The sequence below is a fragment of the Diabrotica undecimpunctata genome, chromosome 3 (assembly GCF_040954645.1).
Source record: "Diabrotica undecimpunctata isolate CICGRU chromosome 3, icDiaUnde3, whole genome shotgun sequence".
NCBI lineage: Eukaryota > Metazoa > Arthropoda > Insecta > Coleoptera > Chrysomelidae > Diabrotica > Diabrotica undecimpunctata.
Window position 1 is genome coordinate 150,685,169 of NC_092805.1, and position 20,289 is coordinate 150,705,457.

Genomic DNA, 20,289 nt, shown 5'->3' on the forward strand with positions numbered 1-20,289 from the left:
ACCTATAGATGAGGCAATGAAGCACTAAAAGCCTGAAACCTACCAAATTTTTGAAGTCGGATGGATCTCAACGAAACTTGTTTCATTCGAATCGTAAGATTGTCAGAAAATTTTGTGAACAAAAATGATGATGTGGGAATAAAAATTGCATTATTGAACAAGGAAAATGCATCTTCCAAAATTAATTTCAAAGTGATGAAAAATGATAAACTTGTAATTCGGAAATAATTCAAACATCGTGAAGATAATGTTCTTCAAGGCACCTGGGATACCTATATTTTATTGGTGTGCAGTATTATTTATATTTTATTTATTGCAATACTGCATATATTATATTGTTGTCGCTGGTATAGTAATAATGGAATATGGAACGTTAAATTGATTGTTCAGGATTTTGTATTGTATTTAATTTAATTATAATGCATTTTTGCTTTATTTATTGTAGTGTTACTATATTATAAGTCCATTATAATTAAAAAAGCTCCAAAAGTGATACTCATGTATACATAAAGTATCATAAATATCAAATAAAAAAAAATCATCATGCTTTTATTCTACGCTACTGAATTGACGAATTTAAGAGCATATAAAAAACGGTTTTTTGCACTAAAATAAATTAGAAATTCGCATAATAATCGTGCCTGTTTAGTAATAACACGTGGAGCTTCCAAATACTTGAAATCGTTTCATTGTTTTAAAAGTTTATTGGCACCATCTATATATATGTTTATTCGAGAGAAAAAAAAAGACTTCTATTATCATCCAATCCATAAATAAAAGTGATTTATATTCTTTTGTTGGTTGTAAATCTAAAATATCAAAAGCGGAAAAAGTCAATATACCTATATATAATAGTAGTTCACAAGGATACCTGTGGGAGAGTTATCGGTCCCAAAATTTGAAAAACAAAAACAAAAGTACCATGTAACTTCACTAAAAGTAAATCAATGAGACTACAAACATAGAGAAAATTACAAAAATAACGGAATTCGACGTATTTCTTTGAATTGGTTCCAATCTTACTTGAGGAATAGGAAACAACTAGTTAGAGCAACTAGGAGAAATAGTAAAAATCACACAAAGATATTACAAAGACCTATACAGTTCTAAAAATGACCCACCACTATCATCTAAACAGAATCTCTCGAGGAAAATACAAAATGTTGGCTCAGAGGTATTACCAGAAATAACTAAAGATAAAATCGAAAAATCCATAAACGACATGAAAAGAAATAAAGCGGCTGGTGAGGACAAAATACTGGTGGAACTGGTAAAAGAAGGAGGAGACACGATAAAAAAAATGCTAAAAATACTGTTCAACAAATGTGTGTTTGAAGGTAAAATACCTAAACAATGGAGAAATGCCAACACAATCTTAATACATAAGAAAGGAGACCGAACAGACCTAAACAACTACCGTCCTATTTCCCTTCTGTTACAACTATATAAAACCTTCACAAGAATAATAAACAACCGACTAACCTATAAACTTGATAACTACCAACCAGTGGAACAGGCCGGATTCAGGAAAGGATACAGCACAATCGACCATCTACATGCGCTTAAAATCTTAATTGAGAAAACCAATGAATACAACCTTCCGCTGTACTTAGCATTCGTAGATTATGAAAAGGGTTTCGACAGCATTGAATACTGGGCGGTGGAAGAAGCTCTAGTCAATAGTAGCATAGATTCAAGATACCGACAATTGATACATGATATTTACCAAAACGCAATCATGACCGCAATTCTGGACGACAAATTAATAACGGATAATATAAAAGTTAAACGAGGAGTCCGACAAGGCGATATAATTTCACCTAAACTGTTTACCTTGACCCTCGAAGATATAATAAAATCAACAGATTGGGAAAACAGAGGAATATGTATTAACGGAAAGTACCTAAATCACCTTAGATATGCGGATGATATACTCCTGATTTCGGAACGACAAGAACTAGAATTAATGCTGAATGAAAAATCACTGCAAAAAGGCCTAAAAATCAACTTCAACAAAACAAAAGTAATGACAAACACGGAAGACCAAGAGGCAATTAAAATGCTAGTAGAAAAAATAGAACAGGTAAATGAGTATATCTATCTAGGACAAGCAATCAGAGCTAACAGAGAAAATCAAACAGCCGAAATATCGAGACGAGTAAGAATGGGATGGGCAGCGTTCGGCAAACTTTCTTACGTTCTAAAAAATCAAACAATCCCTCTATACTTACGAAGCAAGGTATATAACTCCTGTATAATACCGGTGCTCACCTACGGAGCACAGACATGGACATTTACACAGGCCAATTTGGATAGGATAAGGAAGGCACAAAGAACGATGGAGAGACAAATGGTCGGTATATCACTTAAAGATAGAAAACGTAACCAGTAGATCAGAACCAGAACAAAGATAATAGACGCGATAGAACAAGCAGCAAAACTGAAATGGAAATGGGCTGGACACAATGAACGTCTCCAAGACGGACGATGGAACAATGCCATCGGAAAGTGGCGTCCATACAATGCAAAGAGATCAAGAGGCAGACCACAGATGAGGTGGAAAGATGACATCAGGAAACAAGGAGGTCCCACATGGCAGAGAACAGCTCAAGATAGGGAAAGATGGAGAGAACTGGGGGAGACCTACATCCAACAATGGAAGGATAGAGAATAGGTTCAAAAAAAAAGTTAGAGCAAATGATACTGATTCTAGTCACAAAAGCATTATATGTGGAGTACCACAAGGTTCAGTGTTAGATCCTCTACTTTTCCTTATCTTTATAAATGACATCACCAACTTAAAATTCGATGGAACATTTTTCCTTTTTGCTAATGATACCAGTATTACCTAGAGGAACTCTAATATTGCAACTCTTTATGCAATTATAACTTCTGATCTACTTAAAATAAAAATCTAGTCCGACTCTAATTTGCTCTCTTTTAACGTGTATAAGACAGTAGCATTATCCTATAAAGGAGCTCTTCAACCCTTGGTTCTTAATACCAGCCAGATCAGTATCGTTGATTCTTTAAAATTTCTTGGTATTTTATATATTTTTAAATGGTCCCTTCATATCTCTTTGTTAAGTAAGAAACTAGCCTCTAATCTAATTACGAAAAAGAGCAATACGGTATTTTTTGGCTTCAGTAGAATAACATATTGCAGAAGCTACTTCAAAAATCACGGGATTTTAACTCTTCTCTCTTCATATATTCTAAAAACTGTTTAATTCGTAAACACCTACATGTTTTTCCAGCAAAATCTAATCATGACTTCTCCACTGGAAATTTAACCGTTGATGGGTATTTACCGTCTACTGAGTTAGTAAAGAAATCTATATTACATTCGGCAAGAAATTGTACAACCATCTCCCTTTGCAACTTAAATCTACAACTTCTTTTCTTAAGATCCTTATATCGACAAAAGCCTATTTATCTGAAAGACCATATTTATTTAGTGCAAGAATTTCTTAACGAATAACTAAGAAATTACAGTACGTTTAGGTACAAGCCACTAAAGTATTTTTATATATATTTGGGTATAACATGCAGCAACTAAAACTTATTCGTAATTTATGCAGTTTGCAATTTAGTTATTTTGCAATGGATTGTATATTTTTTACTTTGTGATATTGACGATTTTTGTAATTTTAGTAAATTTCATTTGTTATTGTTATTTTTTTTTACTTTTGGTAAGCTTTGTCCATAAAATTGTACAATTTTCAGTGACAATAAAACATAATTATTTTTATTCTATTCTAACTTACAGCAGGTTGTAGCTATCAATATCAAGGAATTGAAGCAAGTTCAACTCAATAAAAATAGAATTACAAGTTCAATGTTTTTTTTTAAGAATAAAACAGAACTAAGTTAGTTTTTATAAAAGAAGCAAAGACATAAAGTACCTATGTAAAAAATGTAAAAAAAAACAGTATATGTTCTAACATGGAGGACAAACAGTATCTAAAATCGCTGATAGTGTGGTTTAATTATCATTTATAAAAGGTTTACATTTAACTTTAGGTAGCATGGCATGGTTACGCTGTTTCAAATTAAAGCAAAAAAAGTTATCAGCGTATTCACGGAGCTACCACTTCAGCGGTTCATAAGAAAAGAGAACCCAACAAGTCGTTGCAATTCAAAGTGTTCAAACGATTCTTTTTTCCTACCACGAAACAATCAAGGAAATGACATTTCATTTGGATACAAGTAATGTGGTAATATCAAAATAGATAACATACGGGTGTACCGGAAGACTATATCTAAAGACGAATGTTCTTTCGCTGATTCCATAGATAGATCAAGTGACCCAAGAGTTTATTATGATTTTTCAATTTTTACTTGAAATCTAATGATAAGCATTAATTACTCTTTAACTGGGAATAAGCCACAATTAAAGGTTAAAATACGTTTATTGACGTTTCAATTTCCACTTCGGAAATCGTTCTCAAAATACAAACATTAGTAAATTAAACAAATTTTGTTTTTGTTACTTAGTGAAAAATTCTTCTAATAATTTAATTTTATCTGACTCATCTATATTGACAATTCAGACATACATTATACATTTTAAAGTAGACGACTTTAAAATGATATTGCCAATATTGTTGAGTTGCGTTCCTGGGACGACTTTACTTATAAGATAGTTCATTCGATTACATGAAATCAACTTTAACTTGAGAATAACAAGTTCAATGGAATGATTCAAATATAGTCCTAAAAGAAACGGATGGTAAAAAGAGAAAAATCAAAGAAGCGGCTCTAATTATGCTAAATGAGACCAATTGTGTCGCGAATTCCTCGGCAGAATGTAGTAGGATCTGGTTACCCATATTGAAAGAGGAAGTTATTAAAAAGAAAATACCAGTATTGGTAAGTCAGTAACATATAGAGAATGCATCATTTATATTTTTTAAATAACAAACATATAAAATCGGAATTTGGTATTTATTGAAGGTAAAATAAATGCAAGATCAAATACTTACCATGTCGGGATAGTATTATGAGGTTTTTTTCCTGGTTTTTCCCTCATAATTTACTATGGAATCACTAACAGGAGAATTTTACTGTCATCATGACATGTATTTGTCTTTTTAAAGACGAATTACATGTTATGATCTTTTCTGACGGATATTCTCAAGTTAAAGTTGATTTCATGTAATCGAATGAACTATCTTATAAGTAAAGTCGTCCCAGGAACGCAACTCAACAATATTGGCAATATCATTTTAAAGTCGTCTACTTTAAAATGTATAATGTATGTCTGAATTGTCAATATAGATGAGTCAGATAAAATTAAATTATTAGAAGAATTTTTCACTAAGTAACAAAAACAAAATTTGTTTAATTTACTAATGTTTGTATTTTGAGAACGATTTCCGAAGTGGAAATTGAAACGTCAATAAACGTATTTTAACCTTTAATTGTGGCTTATTCCCAGTTAAATAGTAATTAATTTAAAACGCCACAAGAAAATAGCTTCAGAATAATGAGAAGCATATTTAAAAAATATATTGTATGGTTTTATTAAAATAAAGAATATCTATGGTTTGTCAAGAACGAAAAAAACTGATAGGTTTGGTCATATCAATGTACGTATTTCCTCCTTTCGTCATAATTATAACAACAATAGAGATATATGAAAATATATTCTTATTGATTGAATCTAAATGGCTATTAAATCATTGAACCAAAAAAAAACAGTTATATAATACTGGTACATTAATTACATTAACTACATTAATTACATTAAAGTATATCTAATCCATTTATGATAAGATATACTTTTGATGTAGTTTAATTTTTTAGCAAATCATTGAAGTGTCGGTCATAAGGTTTTGTAATAATTATATATGCAGGATCGTTAAAATAATCAAGATACTATAAGTCATAGTCATAATAGCTTTAATTCTACAAGATACATATAACTGACATTCTCCATAAAAAGTACTTGTTAAATAAAGCAATTTATTGTAAGCTACTAGACGAGACAATGAAGCACTAAAACTAATGATTTTCCGCAGCAAGATGAATTGCTGAGAAACTTTTTGCATTCGATTCGGGCTTGTGTCAAGAAAGATTGTAAACAAAATTCAAAATGGTAAAATGAAAATTGCATTTTGTGCATAAGAAAAATGTATTAGAGAATAAATAATTTGCAACTCAGAAAATATTTAAGAAAAGAGTTCAATTTTGTTACTCGGGTCTACTGGAGTATGTTAATTTCATTTTAAACAGTCGACAGTCATGACTCGGGCGTTTTCGGGGTCGCTGAACACGAATATTTCTTTGATAACTGACCTCAGAATACCTCATGCAACTTTATATAAAACTTATAGAATATCCAAAACATTATATTTTCAATTTGGCGCTTTTAAGCACTTATAAAGTGCCAGGTTATACATATTATAATCTCTTCTGTAGCAGCTCTTACTTTCATATGGGCTCCTATATTTATTCTCTCATACGTACTGGTCCACAGATATCCTATAAGTTACACAGTTAACGTGCATTTATTTTCTCCCCGCTCCATTTCAAATTATAAATATGTGGATGTAGAAAAAGTGGCTTAGTTTGCAATTTGGCAAGTAAAAATTATTTTGCTGGAAAATTGCTCGAATATGAAGAACTAGAAAGAATATCAATAATCTAATATGCAAGAATATGAAGAAGAAATAAATTTAAAAAATACGATTATTTGTCAATCATCACATGTGAATTTTTACTTAGTAAAACAAATTCTTTGTAATTATATTCAACAAATCATATTTTAACCCTTATATGATACCACACTTTCTTAAAAATCTTAAACAACAAATTAACAAAAAACTTCTCCAGGTGAGGTCCACGTGGAGCACCAGATACCTTGGAGATCAGCGCCGACATAATATTCGTGTTCAGCAACCCCAAAAACGTTTTATATAAAAATACCGTAAAAAACCAGAAGACGAGGTCCACACTAGGCTTCAGGTTGCTCGAGGATCATTTTCTTTTTCTACGGTACTACAGCACAAATTAAGCCTTGGCGTCGTTTATTTTTTGTCTCCACCCTTGCTTGTCTATGGCTGATCTGCTCCATACAAGGACTCCTAAAAGGGCTTGTGCGTCGCTATTTACTGAGTCTACCCAGCGCTTTCTTGGCTTTCCAACCGGTCGTTTTCCCTGCATTCTAGCATGCAGTACTCTTTTTGGTAGCCTATCCTCTCCCATTCTTATCACATGTCCGGCCCATTGCAATCTTTGTATTCTAATGAAGTCTGACAGTATTGCTTCCTTATAAAGTTGATAAAGCTCGTTGTTGTATCGACTTCTGAAGATTTTCGTTTTCCCTCACAGGTCCTAGTATTCTCTTTAGTACTTTCCTTTCGAATTTGTCAAGTTTGCTTTTGGATTTTTCTCTCAGGACCCATGCTTCACTGTTATAGCATATTATTGGTCGAATTAAGTTTTTATAGATTCTCATCTTTGTATTTCGATGGATATTTTTAGACCGAAATATATAAGAGATAGCAAAATAGGCAAGGAGACGAGGTTCATTCTCAGAGGGATCATCATCGTTATCATATATGTATTCAACAACATCGAAAACCCACGAGTTATAACTATCGACTGATTTAGAATTAATACACTCCAGGAGACGAGGTCCACCCTGGGCACCAGGTAGCTGAAGGAACATCGACGTTATCATATTCGTTTTTAGCGACCTCGACAATCCCCGAGTAACAAAATTAAACTCATTCCTGTCGATATTTTTTTAGTTGCAAATTTTTCATTTTCTATGCACTTTGAAAATGCATTTTTCTTATGCACAAAATTCAATTTTCCGACTTTTTTCTGGTGCTATATAAACAGTAAGGTATATAAAACATCGGCTGCAACTAAAAAAGATATGAAGAAGAGAACTGGAAAATATTGTATGAGATTAAACAGAAGTGTATTAAATAGTGTAAGTCGGTCTTTTGAAGATCGTTTGCAATTATATATTGACATGGACGGAGGCCATTTTAAACATATATTATAAATTCAATAATTTTCTATTATTGTATTATTTTTGTTAAGTAAATACATTGTTCTACATTAAATTTAATTTGTATACTAAACGCCACTCCACTTTATTTTGATTTGTTAATAAAATGGTAAAATGTTAATAAAATGTCACAGTCTAATTGTCAAAGTCTTAGCTAATTTTTGATTCTATTAATATTTTGCACACCAATCTTAACTACTTAGGAATTTTGATATGTTATCCAATATTAAAAAAGTAAGAATTAGTCTGAATATGTCGAAAAATTATTTTTGATTGAATATTGTCACTGCCAACCTAATAAAATTTTACTTGATTATCGTTTTAATATTTGGCTTAAAGAATCATAACTAACTTGAAAATTTTAAAGCACTTAGGTATAGGAGTTGCTCTAGAAATAATAAGGTACAACAAAATAAAGTTTCATGCGTTAAGAGAAAGGTTTTCTATTTAAGAAAACTAAAAAAATACTCATTCCAATTTTCAACCAATTCTGTATACCAAAATCAAATATTTCTTTATGATAATAATTTTAGACCACAGTAGACTATTTTAAAAATGGTTTGAACATAAATAGATTTTTGATGTCAAATCTACAATTCTAGAATGTGTCAATGTTGTTACGAAAATAATTAAAAAAACGTAATTATCTATATTGTAAATGCCGCATAACATTCCAAAACGAGGCCATCGAGAAAAGTCTAAGAATGTGAAAATTAAACGGGGTGTTCCACCACGTCAATATGGGTATTTTCAAAGTATGGTTTTATCTATGATCCAACTTTTATCCAAAAATTTTTTTTATTGTTTCTTTTACGACAAATGATTAATTTTACTTCATAGGAATAATGCTGCACCCTGTATAAGTCCGTTTTAGTTAACTGATATATATTATAATTAATTATCAATTAATTTATCTAACAGATTTTTTTCAGATTTGAATAGTCCTTTATATTTAAAGTTTTGCACTTTTTCTCATATCATCAACAGATCAGTACCGAATTTCAAAATTTTTACAAGTTTCAGTGACGGTCCAGTCAACACTGTTAATATTCGTCGAGCTAATTCAAGTATGGAGGAAAACGATACAAAAAAAGATAACAATTGAATTATATTATTGACAGCTAATCTACCAAGAGAAACTGCTACTATTTATATTGATTATTTTGCAATATTTTATTGCCTTCCTATAAATAGGTATGCTGCATTATCATTACCATTATTCCGGTATGTTTTGTCCGTCCATTTGTTCAGATGTACAAAATGTAATTAAAAAAATTTCACTTTTAATTAGTCGTTAAGAGATTAAATATGCAATTGGAAAAATCTATTTTTATAATAATCACATATATATCACTAAAGTGCTCGACCTTCAAGAGGGTCGCAACATTAATTAAAATTGCTTTAATATTTTTATCAAATAAAAAAAACCATTAACAAGGATTTGGTGTTAAGCAAATGTAGGTAACAACAGAAGAAAGTTTGAACATATCAGACGCCAGTGGGTCTAGCTAATCTGCTTTATTCTTTATTGATAATGCATCGGGATTTGGTAATTATTATGGCAAGCTAATCATTGGCAGCTTAGACACATGCTTCGGTATCTTTGGTGGGTCAAAAATGAAGATAATCTAAAAAGATAACACAGACATTTTATGAGTATATATATATATATATATATATATATATATATATATATATATATATATATATATATATATATATATATATTTATATACAGAACATAATGATGCTATGTGGCAAGAAATTTTACAATATCTCATAAGACAAGGCGATCTCGCCGTGGTGATGACGGCCCTGGCTTCGATATATCCGAAAGAGTTGTACCATAAAATCAATATAACTTTATTTTTTTTGATCGCCATGGTATTATAACGTTATTTCTACATCCCTGCGTCTTCAGGCACTTATCCTGATACAAACAGAGCGCGAATTTGTAATGCTATTTTCACTTCAAGTGGTAGTGGGGCACTTTTTGGAGCTACCACTTGAAGTGGGAAATAGCAGGATACATTCACTCTCTGCTCCCTGTATAAGTTTGGATCAGACCAAGTGTCTGAAGACGTATGGATATGGAATTAACGTTGTAACACTTTATTTATACCGATTCTTACACGGAAAGTTTTACGAATTGTGCTTCATTTACCATATATTTGGTGTTTCAATTCATCAAAGTAGCACAAAGTTTTTAGCTGAAATCTGATATCTTTGTCTCATATCTTGAATGTCGTCAAAACAATGGTTTTTATCAAAACTAAAATTATTCAACGCGGAGACACACCCGGAAAACCTCAGAAAGCGTATATACAATATATACTCGTATTACTATTTTTATGGGAATAAACCACATTTGAAGTTTAAAATAAGTTTATGTATATATAAATATATATATATATATATATATATATATATATATATATATATATATATATATATACAAATACAGTGTAGGTAAAACTTTATGGTCGGTATGTATGTTACGTGAGATGGAGTGAGAAACACCAATTTAAAAAGAGAGAGGTATATTAGGTCAGCCCATTATATCGTCGAAATAGCATTGGTGGAACTAAGAAAAGAGGAGAAGTTCAACATTGCCAAACTTATTGGTTTTATTTGACCTGTTGTCTTTTTAGCATTTTAACAACATTCTAAGATAATCAAATTTGGGCGAATTGATTTAAATGGCAGCTTACTGTTTTTTATTTTAAATTTGCCACAATTTTTCTTTTCAATAAGTTTAATTTAACATTTTGATTTCCACTTCGGAAATCGTTTAATGTTTCGTATTTTAAGTACGATTTCCGAATTGGAAATCTAAACATCAAAATAAGCTTATTTTAAAGTCACGTTGTGCCTTATTCGCAATAAAAATAATAAATTGAAATATCAAACCACAATAAAAAACCTTCATACGAAATTATTTGGAAACGTCTCATGTCGCGTAGTCAAAGCACCGAATCAAAGTAGAACACAGGTAACGAACGAGTAGAGGTGGGCATTCTTTTTTTTTCGAATCCTGAGAAAACTAATAAATATTTTTGAAAAATTTGTGTGATTTTGAATTTTAAGTATCTAATTCAAAAAAACTTTTTGTTTATTTCGGCCCTCGGCAATAATGTCACCTTTCATTCTGCGTTTAAATTTTTCAAAAATATTTGTTAGTTTTCTCAGGATTCGAAAAAAATGAATACATTTAAAAAGCATTGGCCTGAAATTTTGCGCCTACGCTCTTAACCGATTAAACCGATTTTCGTAAACAATAACTATGATTGTTTAACAGTAGTTTCAACTAAGAGAGTACCTACATAAACAAACATAATGGCTATTATCGTTTATGTGTATATTTATTGAAGTGAAAGAAACTAATCAAGGATATATTTATTATAACTTAAAAAATAAACTAAACAATACAAATAGTAAATCGTACTTAAATTTACATTACATGTTATTCGTCTAAATTGACATTTAAAATGTTCTTCTTTTATTTATAATTAAAACCAGATTTTGAACATGTGTTCACATTTACAATACTTTTTGCTAAACCCGATATTAGTAATTGTACTACGTCGGATACTATGGATGTAAGGTTACCGTTTGCTAAAATTTTATTGCAAGATTCTTGAAGGCAGCGTACCATAACAATCACTGAACTACCCTTCAAGTATTTTTGGCCACTCATTGTACTTGTTATTTCTTAAGGCCGTAAAATTTGGGAAAATTGAAAACAAATAATTCAGTCTTCATTATTTAGATTTGGTCCAAGTCTAAGTCTGTATTAACTAATACAAAAGTGGAACGGATTGCCTCTTCTAACTCGGTTGGATTGGCCGTTTGGGAACTTTATTATGTTGTAATTGATACTTTAAAAGCCTTTCAAAAGATAAGGTACTTTTTTTGAAATGTGTTTTTTTAGAAACTGAAATTTGAAATTAGTGAAATAATTTCACTAATTTCAAAAGCAATCTTTTCTGAATTATAGTTTCCAAAAAAATGGCAGCAGCCTAATAAAATCGTTTTAAATTCTAAATTTTCGGTTAAATATTGTCCTGTTAATGCGATGTAACTCAGTTACTCCATATGTCCAAAGGTCAGTAGTAATACAGATATTTTCTACTTCTTTAACAACTTGTGATCTAATAATTTGCTTAGTTTTGGTATAACATTCCTGAAGTAATGAGCCTGACGTAATGAACAAGTTTTTCTTGTTGGTGGTTTATATCCAGGAATCCACCCTGCAAACTTTTTAAAAGCTCGTTCTTCAACTATGGAAAATGGATGAAACGAGTCTTTGCATAGGTTTAATAAATCCATATCTATTTGTTTCTTTTGTTCTAAACTAATATTTTTATTAATGGAAGTATCCATCACCTTTTGACGCTTGGGTCGCGGTGGCAGTATGTCAGTACTTGTAGTAGTAGAAGTAGTCGAAACGGGCAGAAATGCGTCAGGAGAAGTTTCAATCATTGCAATATTCAGAAAGTGGACCATAAAAGCTGCATCTTCTACAAATGAGCATTTTTTGAAAATAAAATATTATTCTTATACTAGGTCAATAATTTTGACTAAGAAAAATAATTCATAATTGAATATTTATAATAAATAAATCCTTTGACAAACTATCAATAAAGATTTGAAATCGAAAATGCAGATCAATCGTAAATCGAAACTCGTTTATTAATCAGAATACCTAGTTATAAAAAACAATAGAAAGAGTTAAGAAGCTCGTTACTTCTATAAAAAAAGAAAAAGAAGATTGTACTAGTGAAAATCAACCAGTACAAGAAAAAGCAACTGATAAAGATGACTTAAGTCCATGGTGTATTTTTGATGAATTTATTAGATATGACTCATCTAAACATACACCTGTATCCAGAGATATAAAAGAAGTCGACATGTATTTGTCTGATGATATTACCCACAAAAAATTTCGAACGGTGATTGGAACTGTCCATTACAGTGGTGGAAAAACCATCGCCATGTATATCCTAACTTAACCACTATATTCATAAAATATTGTAGTATTGTAACAAAACCTGTTCATTGTGAACACATGTTCAAAATCTGGTTTAATTTTAAACAAAAGGAGAAACAACAAGAAAAGTGGAAAAACGTATGTTTTTAAATGTCAATTTAGACGATTCGCGATTTAATAATGTGTCATGTAAATGTAAGTACTATTTGTATTGTTTAATTTATTTTTTAAGTTATAATAAATATATCCTTCGTTAGTTTCTTTCAATATAATAGCCAATATGTTTTTTGTGTACTAGTTTATTTGAAACTACTGATAAACAATCAACTAGTTACAGTTTACGAAAAACGGTTCCGATAAAAATGTCAACGACCCACCTCTAGTTTCTTAGGATCGGAACCAGAGATCTCAGATCGTTAATATATCCATAATAGATATCCTGTTAAATTTTACCATACCGACCATAAAGTTTTACCTACACTGTATATACCAAAATTAGAGAAAAACTGAATTTAAAATTCAAAAAATTTTAAATTCAGTTTTAAATCTAAAATTTTAAAATTCTGGAAACCACTATTTTATACCATACAAAACTACATCCAAAAAAGTTTTATACTATTTACTAATTATTAAAGTCATCGACATTACCTTTTCACCATACATCAGGGATACTTTTTCCTTTTAAGGCAATGAATTCATTAGAAGTATTTAACGGAACCTCTACCAAAAAAACAAGGTAAAAAATGGTGATGTGCATATATATCTTCAACTGGGGTGTTTTTTTAGACAGGTAACTGCCACTTCTGGTTATTGAACCCAAAAGGGTTGAGTATTTTTTGTACCACTGATTGCAACATGTTGATTAACCACTTTTTAGGCACGTAGGTTCCTCAAACGGATATTTCGACGGATACTAGTTGTAGAGAAAAATTATTGAGCACATTTTAAATATTTAAAAATATTATTTCGGTGTTTTACTTTTATATTGTTATGCATTTATACTTATTTGTTAGTAGTTTTTGTTGCAATTTAAAAGCATTAAACATATTTAACGCGTTCAATCAATATTTAAAGCAAACTTTGTCATATTGATATAAGCAATTGCAAAAAATCTTCATAAACAACATATTCGTTATGTCATAAAAACAAAAAATTCAGCACGGTGTCTAAAATAAAGATAAATTATTGGTATTCGCAAAAAATATTAAAAAAAGTTGTTAATTTCTAGTTAAGTTGCTAAGCAGAAACATTTGCATCTAGATAAAGAAACCACTTCATGAGCCATCATCATCACAATGAAATGAGCCATGACTATATCGATAATACAGCGTCGAACTATGGACGCTGGATTGAATATATGAGGATCGTTTACTACTAGAAATTCAGGATTAGGTGGTTCCAACGGAAACTAACTGGAATATATAATCAAAAATCCCAAATGTTAATGACAAATGCCGAAATGGATAACAAGCCCATAAAAGCATTTAACATCATCCCAGAGACTACCAGAGATTTACTGTACTTGAATATAAAAAAGGTAATGGCGTGGTAGGCAATATAATGCATCAGAAACTGGTCACTAAACTAAAACTAGATGCATTTTTCGTATTGGGAATATGTCCCTGATAGTATCCTTGACAATCATCGTATCAGATACAACGAAAAAATAATTGGAAATAGTGATATTGAAATCTAAATTAGGTGACAATAAACCACAGAATCAAAAGTGTCCAAACATTACTTACAATTCAACCAACTACTAGTACTATATGCAGTACCTACATATAGTCAATACGTACAGAATCCTATCAAATATCAAACATATAGGTCTCGGTGAATACTTTTTTAAAACCATGCAAAAAGCGGCAATGCTTGCAACTTTTAGATTTGTTACCCCAGCATACAATACCACCTAGGGCTCGATAACATTCTTCAAGAGCATAATTCTCTTAATACCTGTATGAAGTGAAAGCGGCACTGCTTAATTCTCGATAAACAATAACAATTTACGTATTACAATGACGTACTTTGGGCCCATTTCATTAGACCACAAACTTAAAAATATTTTTTTTGATATCCAAACTACAAAGTGACCAAGGAAATTATTTCCTATCATGCAACTGGTGATTTGGGAACATTTTGCGACTTTTAGATTTGTTACTCCAGCATACACTGCCATATAGAACTCGATAACATCCTTCAAGAGCAAAATCCTCACAACACCTGGATGAAGTGAAAGCTGCACTGCTTGATTCTGGATAACCAGTAATAACTTACGCGTTACATTGACGTAGTTTTGGGCCCATTTCATCAGACCTCAAACATAAAAAACCATTGGTTTGATAACCAAACTACAAAGTGACCAAGGAAATTGGTTCCTATTATGCAACTGGTGGTTTGGGAACATTTTATTTGGGCAGCTTTTTACTGCTTTTATTTTTAAATTCAAGTTCTAGTAACTGATTTTTGATTGATTTGAAACAACGTAAGAAAAGAATGATTCAAGCCTCTAATACATTGCATTCAAGTAGTCGGTGGTCATAAAGAACATCTCTTTGGAAAACAGATGTATACTGGCTATATGAGAAAAAATAACTACAATTTAACAAAGTTGCTTTATTTCCTTTAAGTTTTGGCAACTTGTTTCTCAGAAGAATTTACTATTTTGCGCGAAAAATATTAAAAGTTTGCTTCCACAGATTCTACAGTTACAATAACACATATTTATAGCTGTATTTTTCTGTTCAGCAACATTTGTAATAACCAAAATGTTTTATAGTAAATGTTTGTTGATTAAAGATACATTAACAATTCAAAACAACGTTTCAAAAAGTAGATAAAATGTCTAGTAATTTTATTCTTAAATATAATGAGGTTAAGAGCTAAATAATACAGAACCAGGTATCAGAAGTTCGATATAATCGTAAGAAAGCGAATAAAATACACTGAAGAAAACCCAAACAGTACATAACCCAACAATAGTCAAATATGAGCAAGTGTGCTTGTTCTAATACATAAAAACACTGAATGCAGTAGAGAAAAACAACAATTGCAAGACAAAATACAGCAAGATCAAATATTGTGGTTCAAAAACTGGTAAGAGCTCTGCGAGTGTTTTTAAGAACAGTTACTTCGACCTATAGTTTTATAATCAAAGACTTAATGAAGATCGTATAGAAGAAGATAGAGAACTCAAAAATTATCTTCTCTACCGAAGTAATATTAATTTAGAGTAATACAAAGGTACACCTGAAATGTAGTTAAAATTGATCAAAAATACATATTATAATGTTCACAAATATATTAATGTTGCTATTGAATTTTAATTTCCGATAAATTTTTAAATCTTTCAAGATAGCCGTCCTGGTTTTTCTTGTTTCAAAACACAAAAAAATTGTAGACTTCTTATGTAAAGAATGAAGTTTTATAATTTTGTCATGTATTAACTTCCTCTATGACTAAAAATAACTGCAAACTCTCATTGTAAAATCCGTTTAATGACTAGGTATTAGCTAGCAAAGTGATTTAAATCAACTACAAACTTTACAAGAATCAAACACCTATCTGCTGAAATTATATTAGGCCATAGGATTTCAATAAAAGTTTATCCACGATTTTATCTCTTATGCCTTTGAGAGTACTGGAAAATGAAATCAAGGAGAGAAACATATGTGAAAACTGTGGGATTTCCTAGGGAAATCTGCATAAAAATTGAATTTTCTTTTGTAAAGAAAATTGCATGTGCTACGACGATTTTCTTCTTTATAACATTTTACGAATCGATAGGGGAGTATTAATTCTGTTTTAAACAATTTACTATAAGGGCTACTGGTGCCCTAAGATTACTTATGATCTAAACATATAATGTTAATAGGTTAGTATCCGTGATTTTCTCCTTTATGCCACTTGAAAATTTGTTAGTTTTCAAGATAAGGAACCTACAAAAGGAGGCATAGCGGCAGGGAGTGAAAACGAAAAATTTTACCTTGATAAAGTTGCGGAAAATTCGATTTTCAGAAAAACAAACCCGGTTCAACTCTAGATTTCCTTTTCTTTGTTCTTATCTCATATGAAATGTTCAGTATACAAAACGGCATAAGGGATAAAATTGTGGTTGAGCTTCGTACTGAAATCCGACGGTCTAAATTGTTACATAAATTACTTACAAGCCATATTTTGCCCTCCCACTAAAACTCACAATAGATATACCACAGGTTACTATTGTAAAGAAGCTTTTCGTATTACACACTACTTATACTTATTACAGATTTAGTAAATACTTGCTTGGAATTAAAGCAAATACATGCTACCAGCTGTACAAGAAATAAAATCGAACTGGAAACAACCCAATCTTCAGGAAATAAAACAGCTTTTATTTGAGTACTACTGTACAATAAATCTGAGGAAACAAGATCTAGATCAACTGTCAAATGGGCTCAAACTAGACAAAAAACATTTTTGAATAATCATGCGAACAATGAGAACACAGCTACTATTAACTGCTTGAAAATTGGAATTACAACACTAACACAAATTTTGAAATAAAAAAGAGATAACGCCAATTTTCTTTATTCTACTGACGGTAAAACATACAGCTTCATTGCCCATACTTCAAGGAAGAAGAAATATTTAATGCAATCACAGCTGATCATAAAATCATCCTGACCAAAAGTATTTCAACAATATTAAACTATATTAATAATTAAAGTACTTAAAAGGTATAAAAAACAATATTTATATGGCACTATTTAATATAATAAATTAATGTAAATAATACTAATAATAATTGTGTAGGTATCCACTACTAATATTAAGTGGGGGAACAAATACGAAAACGAACAAAGCATTTCAATAAAGTTTAAAAAATTTTTGCAGAAATCCACAAACATAAGCTACAAGATTATGAATTCTAACAAAAAAAAATAGCCGTTAATGATCAAAAAGAAGACCATGCGAAAGATAGCCCAAAATTTTTAAGAAATCTAAAAAATTGTTTGAATATAAACCAGACGTTTTGGCCAGTTATTCAGTTATCGTAAACATGCCCCTGAATAGAAAAGGTACTTTTTTTAATTTATTTGACAAATAATTTTATTGCCGGTAAATCGATGTGAGGTAAAAACATCAAAAATCAATATTGAATAAATATCGAATCACTTTTCATCCACCTATTTTAAAGTTTTATACTTTTGATGGTATTGTTAAAACAAAAATTAATGATTTTTAAAGATTTATTAATATATATCCTGGTAAACGAATATAAACAATTCTATAAAAAATGTTTAATATATACATTAGATGTACGTATCAAAACCGATCATTTCAATCAATTTTTGTCTGATTTTATTTCTAATGTTACTATTCTAATCACATTACATCAGTGAATTTTTTAAGTGAAAATGTTACCCTGAAAACTTGTCATAATACTTGTCTTAGCAATTGTTCTAAGGTTTTTCTTATACAAATAATATAATCTCTAGATAGTTGCAAAAAATAACTGATGCAAAAATGACAAACGTGTTTCTAAAACTAATTGGTAAATATAGGTTATTAATATATCTCGAGCTTTGAACTTACGGGAGGTTAAGGACAACAAATAGGTAAACTATTTTTTTAACTAATTTAGCGCACTTATCAGTTAGTTGGACAGTCTAAATTTATGGTTTTGGTAATATGTGATACAAAATATTAACAACAAATTGACAAAATTACTACTTTTCCAAGAAAGTAAATCTGTATTTATGTATCTGAATTATATGAAAAATATATCATATAAAACCATGTATCACAGAATACCTGATTGTTTTATAAATAATATGCACTGTCCTGATTTTAAAATATACGAATAGGTAAAATGATAGTACTGAACTAATTATAGCAGATTATAGTTTAGATGTTATAGTTTTTGTTCAAAGTTGAAGATCACTTTAAAAGGAATGAAGCATTAAACCGATGTTATTTTCAGTTAAATAGGTTAATTTGAGATTGTTTTTCTTAATAAATATGATAGAAATATAGTGTTGAACGGTGAAAAACTTACATGGTTGTGCATAAGCTATGATCTGCTGCGTCCTCACATGATAGTCATCTTCCTCTTCGACCACGGTGTAGCCGCTCCGAAATTGAGGCTGGTCACTCTGCATACCGCCGTTTTCCTCTTCTATCCTCATGAGATATTCGGAAGGAACCTGAGGAAGAGCCTTTCCCGTAATATTTGGCGCTTCCTCGAAACCTATCCGCCTGAGGATTTCGTCTTTGATGACCATCAGGTTTCTCTGTTTGATCTCTTCTCTCATTCTACAACTATGGCAGCCCGAAGTGTGCCTTGGCTCGTCAGGTTCTGGACTCCGCCGTTTTTGTATACTATTTGGCCTATTGTGTTTTTCCGTTATCGAGAATGGTACCAGTAACACTAGAATGAAGTATGTTAAAATAGTTCTTGTGTTGAACATTTTTCTAAAATTGGCTAGAGTGTTCGATTTAATTTTAATTGTGTTTAGTAACATTTTGTTAAAATAGTCAGTCGATATATATCACAAAGAAGTCGAAATTTATCACAAAAGTCCGGATTTAAAATTGATCACAATTCGAAAAAGAGTTCAAAAACCAAAACGCGATATCACATCTTTCAATTTCACTTTTGTATCACTCATTTCTTCTAAAAAAATACTGAAAATTTCCAAAAGGGCCTTTAGTACAATAATCACATTCGACTTTTTGAAATTTCGTAAATTAGATCACAAGGGCATCACAATTCGTTTAAAATTTGTCACTCTAGGATTCTTCAGTCATTGGGGATTTTGAAAATGTGTGTTTCGCCGGTGACTAGCCGCGCACCTTCTCTGGGCTTTGTAAGATGTGTGTTTAACATGCACTAGAGTTTCAAACATAAGACGGCCCTATATATGTGTGGCTCAGTGCGTGAGGATCATTTTATTGGCGCGCTACCAGTTCGATAAAGTAGTGGCGATGCGATTCTTTTTTAGTTTACAGGATGTTTCGAGAATGGGCGCCACAGGTTTAAATTATTTTACGGTTAGAATAAACTCCACAGAGGTATATTTATTAAAATTTCATAAAACATTTAAAGAGAAAAAACAAAATATAGTATATTATATTTATTATAGCAATATTTGATTAATTTAAATCTGCAATTAATTTTTTTCTTCTTCTTCTTCTACTTCTATCTAGACATATTGTAACATTTCCTGTTATTAAGTTGGAATATCGTCGATCCATCTCTTTTTAGATCGACATATCCTTCTTCTGATCG

General features: G+C 30.8%; 1 protein-coding gene across 1 annotated transcript in view; it reads right to left on the reverse strand.

The window, feature by feature from the left end:
• The window catches only part of myo (growth/differentiation factor myoglianin), a 105,808-nt gene extending 85,930 nt beyond the window's left edge, over positions 1-19,878 (reverse strand). Inside the window, exon 1 of the mRNA XM_072527164.1 lies at positions 19,057-19,878. Within this exon, the coding sequence (XP_072383265.1) occupies positions 19,057-19,522 (466 nt within the window). The 5' untranslated portion in view covers positions 19,523-19,878. The remainder of the gene's footprint in view (positions 1-19,056) is intronic.
• Between the last annotated feature and the right edge of the window lie 411 nt (positions 19,879-20,289).